The sequence below is a fragment of the Nilaparvata lugens genome, chromosome X (genome assembly GCF_014356525.2).
Source record: "Nilaparvata lugens isolate BPH chromosome X, ASM1435652v1, whole genome shotgun sequence".
Lineage (NCBI taxonomy): Eukaryota > Metazoa > Arthropoda > Insecta > Hemiptera > Delphacidae > Nilaparvata > Nilaparvata lugens.
The window spans coordinates 782,063-796,963 of record NC_052518.1 but is presented as its reverse complement, the minus strand read 5'-3'; the positions used below and the strand labels follow the sequence as shown (position 1 = coordinate 796,963).

The 14,901-nt window shown below is 38.5% G+C and overlaps 1 protein-coding gene across 1 annotated transcript in view; it reads left to right on the top strand.

The window, feature by feature from the left end:
- Positions 1–14,901, top strand: part of LOC111064267 (membrane-associated guanylate kinase, WW and PDZ domain-containing protein 2) — an 85,694-nt gene that overhangs the window by 57,790 nt on the left and 13,003 nt on the right. Inside the window, exons 17-18 of the mRNA XM_039442206.1 lie at positions 9,117–9,157; positions 14,339–14,524. Of these exons, the coding sequence (XP_039298140.1) occupies positions 9,117–9,157; positions 14,339–14,524 (227 nt within the window). The remainder of the gene's footprint in view (positions 1–9,116; positions 9,158–14,338; positions 14,525–14,901) is intronic.

Sequence of the window (14,901 nt, the reverse complement as noted above, 5' to 3'; positions counted from 1 at the left end):
TGGGTTCAGACTTATGAGCCACAAACACTCAGATTTCCACTTTCCGCTGGCCACCAACTGAATTTTTTTTAGAATTTTGGTTATACAAAAAATTGATTTGATTTGGCGGTTTTTTAAACTTTTTGATTCTATGCCTATTCTTCTTGTATTTGTATAGAAACTGTAAGATACAGATATAATAAGCATGAGTGAAAGCGGAATGTGTGTGTTTTTGGAGCGTAAGTTTGTATGCACCTTTAGACTTACGAGCCCTGTAAAGCGGTTTACTTACTGGTGTCGTTAACTCACGTGTCCTGTATCATCAAATTGTAATGAGTCATGCATGTCTTTTGGACATGTACCTGTCATTTGACGCATGATCGTGATTATTCATAATGAAATGTACGAGGATTGATCCACAATTAAGTTACACTTTTTTGTCATAGTCATTCAATCTCAGCTGTTTTCCATGCATGATATCAAGCCGGTAAAAAGCTGTTTGCACAACAGACATATGATTCTCATTACAGCATACTCTACTGTAATGAAACCATATGTTTCCGTTACAGTCGAGTATGTTTCCTAGTTCCGAAATAGGACCAGCAAAACTGCTACAAAAAACCACTTTCAGCGCTCCAGGTGGAAGTTTTGTCAACTTCCACAAAATTCCTGATTCGGAATTTGTAAACTAGGTTATGTTTATAGAATGCATGTAGTAACTTTAGCACAATCAGGTAATGTTTTCTATCTCTCAATTATTATTCTTTAGATTATTATGACAAAAAATAGTTTACGTTACTTGGACGTGAATGTCTTTTGCAGTGCTCGAATGAAATTCTAGTCTCGGCTAACGCCTCGACTAGAAAAGCCTCGACATCATTCTCTCCTGCAAAAGGCCCCTTACCGTCCATGTGACGTAAGATACTATTTCATAATCCAGTTCATGGCAGGAGAAGGCTGCAATTTCTTCCAGGTTTAGTGGCAGTGCTGTAAAATTACCATGTGGTTGTCATGATTCAATCGTCAGTTAGCAGCAATCCAATATGGAACTAGTGCTCACTTCTACAACCACATGAAATAGATAAGTTGAATAGTCTGAGTAAATCTTTGCCCACACCTTCCTTTGGTAGAATTGCCAGGGTCGCCCTGAGCCGGCTAAAATCAGTCGGCGTCCAGGGAGGGCCGGAGTAGGGATTACAGCTCCTGGTGTGGTGTTGGTCGCTCCTGGTGTGGTGTTGGTCGGCCGCTCTGGAACGAGCCGGTCGTGAGCGGCCTCTTGGGGACGGCTGGCCCCATGGCCAGCATGGTGCTTTCATGGTGCTTTCGGCGACCTCTCGTCACCGGGTGATGTCCTCTAGGTAAACCACGGTGGTCTCCTCACGGGGCAGAAAATCGTTCCTTTTTAGGAGGTTAAATGCAGTGATTTCGCACTGCCTGAAGGGAGGGGTATAGCTAGGAGTGATGGAGGATAGTAGCAGTCGTCCCCAAGTTGTTGCAGCGTATGGCGATCGGTCGGAACTTGTCCGAGATGGTCACGAGCCCTCATGGCTGCTTCCTGTTTTCTTCCGGGTAAAACGGTGTTCGGTTATAGTGATGTCCACGTCCGACTAGCAATAGTATTCCTATCCTTGTCTATCATTCAACAAAGCGGATAGCGCTGTCTCTTTCTCGTTTTGCTCTGTTACCAGATCGTCTTTTAACAATGTAGAATTAATAATTAATTAACAAAATATTTCATCTTAATTATGAAAGTTAATTATCAAACTATTGAAAGATATTATTTCTTGCTTAATAAAATATAATTGATTATTTTAAACGATAATAAACAGTTGACATTACATCAATAAACCTGTATCAGCTACCGTCTATAGAAGGCATTGACAAGACAGAGGATCGGCAACGTTTTTCTGCTATCTTTCTCCACTGCAATTTTAACGTGGACCTCACTATAGGGACCCCTATGAGTCACAGCCGGTCGTCCGATACACAAGTCCTTTTCTGACGTCATGAATCGCTCCGGTGGCGTCGGTCACGTGCCGATGGGATATAGCAGCACTTCTCTTACCTTTCCGGTACAAATCTGGGCCGTTCTGCGTCTGGTCCGGCCACTTTTTATTACTTATTCACTTTTATATTGAATGTTTAATTATGAAATGCTTTTGTGCTTTCAAATGCAATTATACTAGCAGACAGGTCGTCACTCTTCCAATTAGAAATTAATTAGAACAGTAGGATAGTAAAAAATCATCAAATATTGTGCAGAGAAAACACTAAAATAAATGAAAATAAAAGAATTAAAATTAAATTGCTATATTTAAGGTGGAGAAATATATTCCCTCTTGTTTATGTTAATGTTTTGAAGGGACGGATTCAAAGATCCAAAGGTTCAAAGAACCTCACACGTCAACCGAAGCTTATTGTGTGTCCCAAAAGTATGTTAGTTAGGCAAACCAACTCCCGTGTCCTTTACGAGATCCAGGAGTTTCTTCCCTATACCAACATCCCATTCCTCACCTGGTTGCTTGCAGCCAAACAGAGCCCTTCTTCTAGCTCCAAGACTTTCGTAATCCAGTATGATATGCTTAGCAGTCTCTTCACACTGATTACAAAGCCTACACATCTGGCTTCCATTTCTGAGTCCAATTGTGTGGAGATGTTTCCTGAAGTGGCCATGTCCAGTTATCAGGGCAATCACCTGCTTGACCTGACCTCTTCCCAGACTCACCAGCCACCTGGTGAAGCGAGGGCTTGCGTCTGCCAGCAGTCTTTTGCCAAGTGCTTGACCAGGGTGACCCTGCCATTGCTGGTGGTGTAAGTCCCTGGACCATTTATTTATTGTGGAGAAAGGACCCTCTGACGTCAACGAGTTGAATCGGTGGCTGGTTACGTTCACCGTCTCTCCCTGGCTTCACGGACCTCTTAGTAGATTCCTCGAACTCTCGTACTAGTGTGCTCTTCGAGCTACACTGCTCCGCTCTGCAACTGAGCGCTGGGGTGGGGGTAGATGCATCGATGTAGATGCGCAATAGCCCATTGGCTGAGTTGACCAATAACCAACGAGATTTTATGATAGATAAATTAGATAGGTATATTCTATTCTATATAATCGGCGCGCTCGGCCGCTCCAAACAACCTTCTATTAAATTCCTCTAATTAATTTTGAATTCACTTCGTGACAATAGATAAAAATAAAATAAATAAATTTTTATTTCCCAAAAAAACTAAAACTACTACATCAATTACAGAAAATATTAGATAGTTTACAATTACATAGAATGGTTGGTTTCATAAATTTCTTATAATGTGTCTTCTACATGTTCAGTGTTTTCTGTGTGGAAATTGACCTACTCCACTATGGCGTACCATGTTCTAAAGTAGGTTTTGTTTGTATTGTTTTTTTTGTGCGGATTAGTAATTAGTAAGTGTTTAGTAAGTCAGGTGTTTGGTTGAAAATATGAGTTGTTGTTTGTGATAATATTATCTATGTTCTGTCTTCCTTTGCTCATCAACCAATTGTGTACTATTGTTTTGAACTGTCTAGGATGATTGATCGGTATAAAGTTTGCAGGAAGTAGATTATATAATTTTGGTGCTAAATGATTGAAATGTCTTTGGTATAGTGCCTTTCTTGTAACATTGGTGATGAGAAGATTTCTTTATCTGGTGTTGTGATTGTGGCTTCTGGTTTGAAATGTTGTTGGATCCTTGTGCAATCTGCATAGTATCCTTGCATACTCCTTGGAGTAAAGCTGTCTTGGATCCATCACGTCAAACACATTGAATAGCTAGCTGTCTTGGATCCATCACGTCAAACTCATTGAATAGCTGGTACGATGAATAGCGTGGTGGCTTCTGGTTGATGACCCTCATGATCAGCTTCTGTACCCTGAGGAGCGGTTTGATGTGCAAGAAGCTTGTTCCTCCCCATCCTACAATTCCATACAACATGAGGGACTGTGCTAGAGAAAAGTAGATTACTCTTAGACATCCCTTGTCGACCAGTGTCCTCAGGATCCTGAAACTGTAGATGGTCTTCCTCAGTCTCCCGCATAATTCATTGAGATGATGATCCCAGCGCAGAAAACAGTCCATTGTGACTCCCAGGTGTTTCTGTGACTGTTTCTTGTGAACTGTGTGAAGTGTTATTCCGTTGGTTCCTAATTATTATCTCATTCCCTGTTGGCGGTCCATGTAGAGTCGGCGAAAAAGTCAAATGAAAGTTTTCTCATAGTTCAATGTGAGCAGATTTTCATTCAACCAGACACCCTCCGTAGTCCAGTCTCAGCTTCTCTCCAGATCATCTCCCATGTCGGTTCAGAGAACAGTAGGACAGTGTCATCTGCAAAGGTGGTGATTTATCCATTAATTTCCATGTTGCATAATGGATTTATGTAGAGCAGAAAGAGAATTGGTCCTAGTACTGTTCCTTGTGGCACTCCATACTTTACAGTCAGCTTGTTGCTTGTACATCCAAGATAGATTAAATTTATTTGTTACACTTTGAAATATTACAGTTAGGTGGAGTTGAGGCAATAAGTGCCCCTTTTTCCATTCAACCCACAATGTTATTAGAGAAATGAAAATAGTAATACCTTAATCGTAAAACATTAAACGTAGTGTCCTCCGTTTTTAACTGGAAAGAATAACAATTCAATTGACTTTCACCGCAAGTTGTGTAGTGTGTATGACTTATTTAATTATTTGGAGAGAGTTGTTAATAAATTTTGTCAAGTGTTAAGCTGCGTACACATATACGCGCTTCCAACCCCGCACCGAGCACGATCCGCCCTCGTACCGCCCTCGTTCCTCCATCGAACCACAGTAGCTCCGCCCCCGCACCCATCATGAACGTTACGGAAGATGTTAGATCTTCTCGCGTTCCCCGGTCGAACCACTCTTGCTCCCCGGTCGATCATCAATCGCTCTGCTGGAGTGACGTTCGGTTGCGGAGCAGAGCGAAAGTCTGTACGCACCTTTAGGCTGCGGCCAGTGTTCTCGAACATCTTCAACAATGTTTGGGGCACGTGACGTGAATGTGACGGCCACTTCGTTGCTCCTTGTGTAATGTGATTCTTTCTTCAACAGAGGATTGGAACAAACGAGAAGCAATTGGCCTTGACATAACGTTTTCACTATACACACTGCACAACTCGTGGTGAATTTCAGTTGCACTTTTATTCTAAAAAAATGTATGGCACTACGTATTTATCAATCGGCGGTAGAAGTGAGTGGAAGCTCCATATTCGATTGCTCCTAACTGACTGATGAATGATTTTAATAATTGTATTGCTAAAGAAACGATTGATTGATAAATTTAACAAGATGTAAAAAAAATCATTGCAGCCGCATGGAATGCTTCTACAGCACCTGGAAGAAATTTCTCTTGAAATGTCAGCCTTCTCCTGCGATATACAGAGTTATAAAAAATGGTGGAACCTCATTCTGGAACAATCCTCGTACTTTTCGTCTCTGATTTTGCGTGGCGTGCTGGATGTGCCACGGACGCATGCGCGGAGTGAGTTGTCGGGGACATGTCACACCAAATACTGCGACATGTTGTACGAAACACCGACTAACCGGTTGCATGCGACACATGTCCGACACACAGATGTCGGAGATCTGTCGCAAGTAGTGTGTAAGCTCTGATTTGACAACTCAGGTTGGTTCACGTGCGACATGCCTCGGACACGACACGACACCACAGTGTATGAGCCGTCTAAGGGTGTGATCATATTGAATGCGGATGAATAAATTTGGCTAGCACTAACTAGGCCTTGGTGGAACTAGAAATATTCCGGTCGCCCTAGCAACCGTTCAATGCATGTGGATAAACATTGACGTAGTAACAGCTGATAGTATTTTCTCAAGGGTATGATGACATTGGATGCACGTGAGATCATGCATGACCAAGCGCGCAGATGAGAAACATCTGGAAAGAGCCATAGAAGCACGTTGTGACTTGCCTGTAGCTGCTATAGTGAGGTCCACGTTATAATGACAGTATTTGATCAATTTTGGTTTTGCTATCCTTGTCTATCATTCGACAAAGCCGGTGGTACTATCCATTTCTAGGTCCAAAACGATGCCAATTATGTTTTCGACAGTGTAGAAATATAATTAATTAATTCAGAGAATCGGCATCGCTATTTTTCTATCTTTATCCACTGCCATTATAACGTGGACCTCACTATAACACTGAACGCCACCAGCAAGTGCACGCGTGAAGTGTGAGTGTTCCTATGAATCTTTCCAGATTTTGTTTCTCGTCTGCGCGCTTTGTCATTCATGAATCTACGAGCACTTGCACATATGTGCATCCAATGTCATCATACCCTACAAAATTTTCCGGAAACATGGCATTACTCCTAGTTGCATCCACCTAGAACTATCTCATGATTTTTACTTTCCTTGCCCTATTACCATAGGTAAGGAAAGTATTGCTTTCCGAAAAAAAATAAGGTACCCCAATTTCTAAATTTCTATACGTTTCAAGGTCCCCTGAGTAAAAAAAGTGGTTTTTGGGTATTGGTCTGTATATTGTGTATATGTGTGTGTGTGTGTGTATGTGCGTGTGTGTGTGTGTGTGTGTGTGTGTGTATGTGCGTCTGTGTACACGATATCTCATCTCCCAATTAACGGAATGACTTGAAATTTGGAACGTGAGGCCCTTACAATATAATGATCCGACACGTACAATTTCGATCAAATGCGATTCAAGATGGCGGCTAAAATGGCGAAAATGTTGTCAAAAACAGGGTTTTTCGCGATTTTCTCGAAAACGGCTCCAACGATTTCGATTAAAGTTATACCTGGAATAGTCATCGATAAGCTCTATCAACTGCCGCAAGTCCCATATCTGTAAAAATTTCAGGAGCTCTGCCCCATCTATGCAAAGTTTGATTTTAGATTCTCAATTATCAGGCTTCAGATACAATTTAAACAAAAAATTTCAAGTGGAAAAGATTCAGCATGTGAATCTCTACAACTAATGTTCAGTAACATATTCACCTAAAATTGAAAATAAGCTCGAAATTCGAGAAAATGTGATTATCCAATTGAAAACTGTTGGCAACTGTTGATTCTATTAAATGATTCACTATGAAGAGATAGCACACCTCGTGTGTCTTCAGCGTTATTGCCCTGTCACCAGCTGGCTCAAATCTTTGAATAGTAGGCTTGAGATGCGCGGGAACACTAGCGTCAGGTGATCAATTTTTATAACGGCAAGGAAAGTTGTGTGAGTGCGCCACACCAGATTTTTCAACTAAATTTCTGCACTAGAGATAACTAATAAATGTCTAGTTGCCAGTCACAAGACTCTAATTTACATTCAATCGAACCATTGAATCAGTTTGGAGTGCAAGCAATATCACTTTTTGATTTTTTAGAAATAATTCTTAGGCCCGGTTGCACAACAGCCGGTTAAATTTTAACCTTGATTAATTCCACGAGAGCCAATAAGAGAAGGCGTTTTTGAAAAGACGGCTTCCCTGATTGGTTCTCGTGGAATGAATCACGGTTAAAATTTAACCGGCTGTTGTACAACCGGCACTAAATCTTTATCTTCAACTATTTTCATCTTTCTTGACGTACTACTGGTAATAATAATATAATAGCTTTCCAAATACATCTTATGTAAAGTATTTTTAATAGGGATATATTTAAATGTTCTTCATATGTATTCTGTGTTGTGATTAAGTTAATATTCTCATTTGTTTTTATAAAAATGTAGTGTTAGTGTGCAATGGGTCTTGCAAGACCTGGCAATAGAAAAAGAAAGAAAGAAAGAAAGAAAGAAATATTTATTGCCAAAATCATTAAACACAACTTACAAATGTGAAAAATATAAAAATTTTCATATACAATACATTACAAAAACTTAAAATTAAAATATTTTCCATTTAAACATCGATTATAATATTATCATTGGCGTTACCAGCAAAACTAAATAGTTTGAGCGATGGCAACGAGTAATCAGTCGGCTATAATTAGTGGCTTGAGATTCAGTCGAAAATAGAAAAATATAATAAAGAAAAAAGAAACATATGGAATGTATGAAAAACTAGAAAAAAAATAAAATTTCAATCCGAAAAGAAAAAGTTTTAAGAGTGAAATACTAAGAGAGTAGAAAAACTAGAATGAATTCATAATAATTTAAAAACTCAAAAGAAAAAGAGATGATTCATGTAATTATTAATCTACAATTCACTGTACATATGTAATTATAGTAACATTTAGTAACATAATGTAATTCATTTGCAGCATATATGCAATTCCTTTTGTAAGCAAAAAGAGGAAAACAATACAATACAGTACACATCACACAAAAAAAAAACTTAAAACTCAGAGAGAGAAAAATTAATCTGGGAGTATAGCCCTACTAATAATAAATTCAGAGGAACTGAGGAAGACAGTATATGTACATCAAATTAAAATATTTTAGGTATAATATCTTCTGTCTTTATCCAGCTTTCAATTTTTAATTCAAGTGCTTTTGTAGGTTTTCCTGCAATGAAATGTTCTGGCATAAAATTAATAAGCTTTTTTGTTGTATAGTTGTTTGTTTCATATGCTTTTTTGTTGTTACAATACATTGTAATTTGTGATAAATAATCAATTATAAAATATAATGCTTATATTATTTTTTTAATTATACACGACTTGTTTGGACAATTTTATCATGATCAATTATGTATCTATTGATCATTCACAATCAACTTAAGGACAAAGAAACAGACTACAGTCAAAAACTTCTTTTCATCCCAATTTCATAAAATAAATTGTCCAAATAAAGGTTATGTGCGACTTTCCAATTCTTCACTAATTTCCACATTGAAACAAAACACAAACACTTGAAACAATTGTCTTACAATTTATAGAATTACATGAAATGTCGAAACTAGTGTATAATTTTCAAAAATATTACAAGAATACTAGATATTTTCTATAATTGAGAATTTTATTTTTATGTTTCATATGAATCCGATGGTATATCCTTGATAGGAAATAGCCGATCACTCTTGAAAAGTATGGGAATCACAGAGAATACGACTTAGTATTCAACAAATTACGCAGAACGCTTTGTTGGTTACTTTATTTCAATTCCTAACCGATTTTAACTTTCATTTCCGTTTCAGATGATACTTCGAGCACTGCCTCAATAACTGCTTCACATCGGGTAATTATATAAATTTCTTTAATATTTTGCCAATGATTTAGGTAGAGATAAGTACGAGGGTCATTTTTTCAACTTTCGATTCGCCATAAATTTAAGAGGAATGTTTATAAAAGAATGATTCTCCCTCTGAAAGTTACTTACATTTATGATTATTCTTCACCATGTCGTGAAGGTTGAGGCATTTGTCATAGCAGTGGACCAGCCAACCAAAATCCTCTTCATAAAATGCAGCCGCCCAAATGAGTTTAGGTGGGCTATGACATTGTTTTGGAGTTCCTCGTTAGTTTGCAAACTCTGCCCTCAAATTCATGTCTTAAGTTTGGGGAAAAGGTATAAGTTACTAATGGCCAAGTCATGTCTGTATAGTATGTGATCAAAATTATCTCATTCGATTTGCTGGAGAAGCCGTTTGGTTGCACCAGCACTGAAGCCGAGTTGTCTTGAATGACAACGATTCCGGCAGTCATATCAACTGACGCCTTTAATTTTCCGACACCATCCACGCACTATATCATCATCATAACGTTTCCTGGGTAAACTTTGAATAATTCTTCGTTAGATTTATGCTAAAATATTGCCTTCTGTTTGCAAAAACTAATAACGCTACGCAACGCACTTGGCGAGAGGCTCAATTGAGGCGGCCATGTTTCGGGGTATATAATTTATTTATTTATTTATTTTTACCAATTCACTAGAAATTTACAAAATAACACTTATCAACTAATATACATTGGTGTGGCTGGAAAAAGAAGCCTTGAGCTCCAGCCACGAGTTCGAAAATATTCTTTAAATTATTGGTACATTTGCCGTGATAATATTCTAAAATACAAACCAAAAGATAGTAAACCAAAAACCAAAAATATGTATAAATAAACACACAAAATCAATTCTTGAATCAAAAATCAACAAGCCCAATAATAGAAATAGGTAATATAGAAATTATAATAATAATAAGAAAAAAAATTTTCCTTTAGGTAATCAAAAAAACCAAGTTTAAACTGAGCGTGTTAAAAACAAGTCATAATTATAATAATTTAGTTTTCGATTTTAAAAAAGTAATTCTCTTTTACCCAGGATCTTATTTTATTTAATTTATTACTTGTAATTTTATCCCTAATGAAATCGTCTGGTATCCTATTTATTAGCTTATCGCTCTGGAACTTGAACTGATGATTGCTGGTTGTCAATGCAGTGAAATTTATACTGTAAGCACTTACACTTGCTGGTCTTAAATTGTAAGTGACATTGCGTTGAGTAAATAGATGTGTATTTTAATTAATGAATATAATTAAGTTTATGTACGTTTGGCGAAGCGTTGGTAAGTTTATCTCATCAAATATTAGTCTGCTAGGATAGCGTCTGATAATTCGGATAATTCGATAACAGTTGACCATCTGGCCGCACCGATCACGGGGCGTTTGGTGAACATGTCAATCTGTTCAGCTCTATGAAAAACACCCCCTTACCGCTTTTCTGTGTCTTACGATTGGAGGTTGAGAAAAATGACCCTTGCAGTTGGAATAAGTGAGTAGTTCACCACTTAGTAAATACCCCTAAATCATTCTAAACTGCATAATCGCCTCAAAATCCCATATATAATTTGGTGGAGGCGCTCCTAGAGAGCCTAGAGATCACCGAGAGAGGTACCTGGATCGATGTTAATGTTTTGAAGGGACGGATTCAAAGATCCAAAGGTTCAAAGAACCTCACACGTCAACCGAAGCTTATTGTGTGTCCCAAGTATGTTAGTTAGGCAAACCAACTCCCGTGTCCTTTACAAGGTCCAGGAGTTTCTTCCCTATACTAACATCCCATTCCTCACCTGGTTGCTTGCAGCCAAACAGAGCCCTTATTCTAGCCCCAAGTCTTTCGCAATCCAGTATGATATGCTTGGCAGTCTCTTCACACTGATTACAAAGCCTACACATCTGACTTTCATTTCGGAGTCCAATTGTGTGGAGATGTTAGCTGAAGTGGCAGTGTCGATTACAAAGCCTACACATCTGACTTTCATTTCGGAGTCCAATTGTGTGGAGATGTTAGCTGAAGTGGCAGTGTCCAGTTATCAGGGCAATCAACTGCTTGACCTGACCTCTGCCAGACTCACCAGCCAGCTGGTGAAGCAAGGGCAAGCGTCTGCCAGCAGCCTTTTGCCAAGTGCTTGACCAGGGTGACCCTGCCATTGCTGGTGGTGTAAGTCCTTGGACCATTTACTTATGAAATGCAGTTGTTTTGCTTATGCCACAGCTTGGCTGTGGACCAAAGAATGGCATACTGGAACCCCGCTTAGCAAGCTCATCTGCACGCTCGTTATCTCCTATGCCTACATGGCCAGGTACCCAACCAAGATGCACAGAGTTGCGTGTTGCAAGCCTGCTGAGTGTTTTGTGGCACTCCCACATCAATTTAGACTTGATTTCATTGGAGTCAAGAGCATTGAGGGCTGCCTGACAATCTGACAGGATTACTATATGCTTGTCGCAATAGCGTCTGGCAATGTCTATGTTGGCACAAGCCATGATGCCCCAAATTTCTGCCAGACAGATGGTACAGTGTTGTCCCAGACTTGCACAAACTTGTGTTCTGGGTGAATCACTGTACACCCCGTAGCCAGATTTCCCTTCAATGAGAGAACCGTCCGTGTACCAGACAAGGCTGCCTCTTTTGAGATAGGGTCCTTCCTCAGACTTCCACTCTTCTCTAGAGGAGAATTTAACAGAGAAAGGTTTAGTGAAAACCAACTCCCTACTCATGACATCTGACGTAATTTCAAGCACAGGGCTGTGAGCAACAGCTTTGGTGATTGTGCAGTGGCCTGTTCCGGACAGGCCTTCTCTCCATTGGCCTGCAACTTTCAGTCGATAGGCTGATTTTCGTGCTTCTGCCATTATAAAAATGTGCAATGGCATTAAGCCAAGAGCAACTTCAAGAGTTGCTGACGGGCTGCTCCTGAAAGCTCCAGTCACTAGAAGTGTGCCCATCCTTTGTAAACTATACCAGGTACCTCCACCAAATTGTATATGGGAATTTGGGTCGATAAAGTATTTTTGAATGATATGGGGTGGGGGGGGGTATTTAATCAGTGGTAACTACTCGCTCTATGCACAACAATAATTATAGTGTGTTGTTTTACCTTTGAATCTGGCGTGTCCTCAAGGTTTCACATGGCTTAGCTGGACACCTTCACTAAGTCCTTTTTGAGAGCAAGACACAATTAGGACATTAAGGACACAATTCCCATCAACACAAATTTAAACCAACCAAACTGCGTTGGTTGATGATGGCGAAAACTATGCTCAATTCAAGTTGAGATCAAACTCTAAAATTAACTGGCATCAGCTATACACCAAAAGAAACACTGCTCCTTCCAAATATTTATGTGCCCAACCAGAGACTAATTATGAACACCTCAAGGGCAAATGAGACTCAGTTTAATCATTGTTATGCGTACGATCAGCAAAAGAAAAAATTCCTTACATTGCTCTTAATGAAGACACGCACATAATACAAAAATGAGTTAAAGCAAAAATGAGTTTTCAGTACAGTAGATTGGAAAAGTCACATAGTTATTTGCAAAAAAGTTTATAATTAGCTATTTGACAACATTTGTAAATACTCTTAAAATCAAAAAGTATTTTTAAGAAATTGGGTATTTGGCTAGTTGAAAATCCTTTCTATAGTATTGAGGAGCTCTTTGAAAATACAGATGTAAACTTTTAGATTTGAGTAAGAAGACCTGTCCGAATTTTTTAATTTTTCATTTTATTATCATGTACACAAATTTTAATGTGTAATGTTTTAGCTTAGCTCTATGTTACATTGACGTTGTCGATACATGTATTTGTTAATGACAATCAAAAATATTTGATATGATTTGATTTAAAAAGTGTAATTTGTTAGTCTTAATACGTTACGCATCAAGCAACTCATAAAAAATAATCATACTGTTCACCTTGAACGTTTAAAACATCTGCAATATGTACTACAGCCAAATTTGAAGTAGTTGAAGTGTTTGTTCTACTTTAATGTTCTAGGTTAAGCAACTACAACATTGTTTACTAGCTCGGCAAACCAAATTAGGTTAAAATAACATTGATCAACAAGTTTCCAAAACTGTAATGTTTATTCATTAATCGCAATGAGGAAAAATAATAATTAAGAAAATACTACTTTTAAATTCAAATTTATTTTCACACTCATAAATACATATAAAGAAAATCAAAATAGAGTCCAGCATGACAAATACAATAATTCAACAATAGACTGTGAATTAATACAACTGAAAAAACTGACATATTTTTTTTTCTCTGTAATGTAACCCATGTCAGAGGTATTTATTAAACATAAAAAAAACATTTACAATATGGAAAAAATACTTTAAATACTTGGATTAATTCACTTAAATTATCGTGTAGCATCCCACTAAAGAGTCTATGTGTAGTGATGCATTCAGTTCTAAATATAATATTTCAAATACAAATGAATTTCTTTACAATACATTGATCTGGGCTATTTCTACCAATTGAATACCGAAATCTTGTTCGCCAGTGGGAGTAAACTTTAATTAATGATATCAAATATTTTCTACTTGTTACCTCACAGACGTTATGATAGGGTTCACAAGTATTGAATATTCAGCGGAATAATTCTCATAATACTGAGGGTGATGCCCACATAATCTCATAGGCTTGTGCGTGGGTAATGAGTGAGAGGGATGATGAGAGATGACGACTACTTTTTAGGTGGTCGGGATCGTCTCCTCCGAAAGACGGGGGGGCCGTATCTATGTGAAAGTGCTGTGGCATAGCCACCTCTAATACAAGGCCCTGGTCTACGATATTGCAGCGTCGCAGTGTAGGCTTAGAATCTAATTCATGTTTGGTGAAAAATATTTTAAAAAATACCAGCTGATCTTTTTCACCAATCATGTATTAGATTCTAGGCCTACACTGCGACGTTGCAATATCGTAGGCCAGAGCCTTGTATTAGAGGTGGCTATGGCTGTGGTCAAAAACTTTTGCCCCGGTCGAGCTTCGAACTCGGGCTCTCTTGATTATGAGACCGGCGAGTTATCACCTACTCCAACGAGCCACCCAAATATTTATATTATAATTCAGAGTATTTCCCAGTATTGGTGTACCAAACAGACCAATCAATGTCATGTAATTGAATTGATTTCAGGAGGAAGAAAACATTAGCGAAGGTGTTGGAGAACGTGAAGAAGAACAATATCATGCAGTGGAATTGAACAGGGGTAACCGTGGTTTTGGCTTCAGCATAAGGGGAGGTCGAGAATTCCAGAATATGGCATTATTCGTGTTGCAAATTGCAGAGAACGGGCCAGCTGCTCTGGATGGAAGGCTCAAGGTAATCAATCATCTTTGCCCTCCTACTATTTCATGTCCCACGAAAGGTGTAACAGCCGAATACCGTAGATTCAACATGAAAAATCTGGTGTGGTACACTCACACAACTTTCCTTGCTCATATTCGAAACTACGATCAGACTTTTGTATATGTGTATATATAATTGTTTTCAGAGTACTTTTTCCTTTGTGTAAATTGTGAAATTCAATGATTTTTTAGTCGTCATTTTTTTAAAGTCGTCAAAACAGCTGTTCTACAGATGAAATATCTCGACTATGTGTTCTTTTTATGAACTGCTCTACCTACCTACCTCATGCACGAGAAGGAGGTTACAAAGTCCATTTCTCAAGGATGGGGTGGACCCCCCATTAGTTTCCC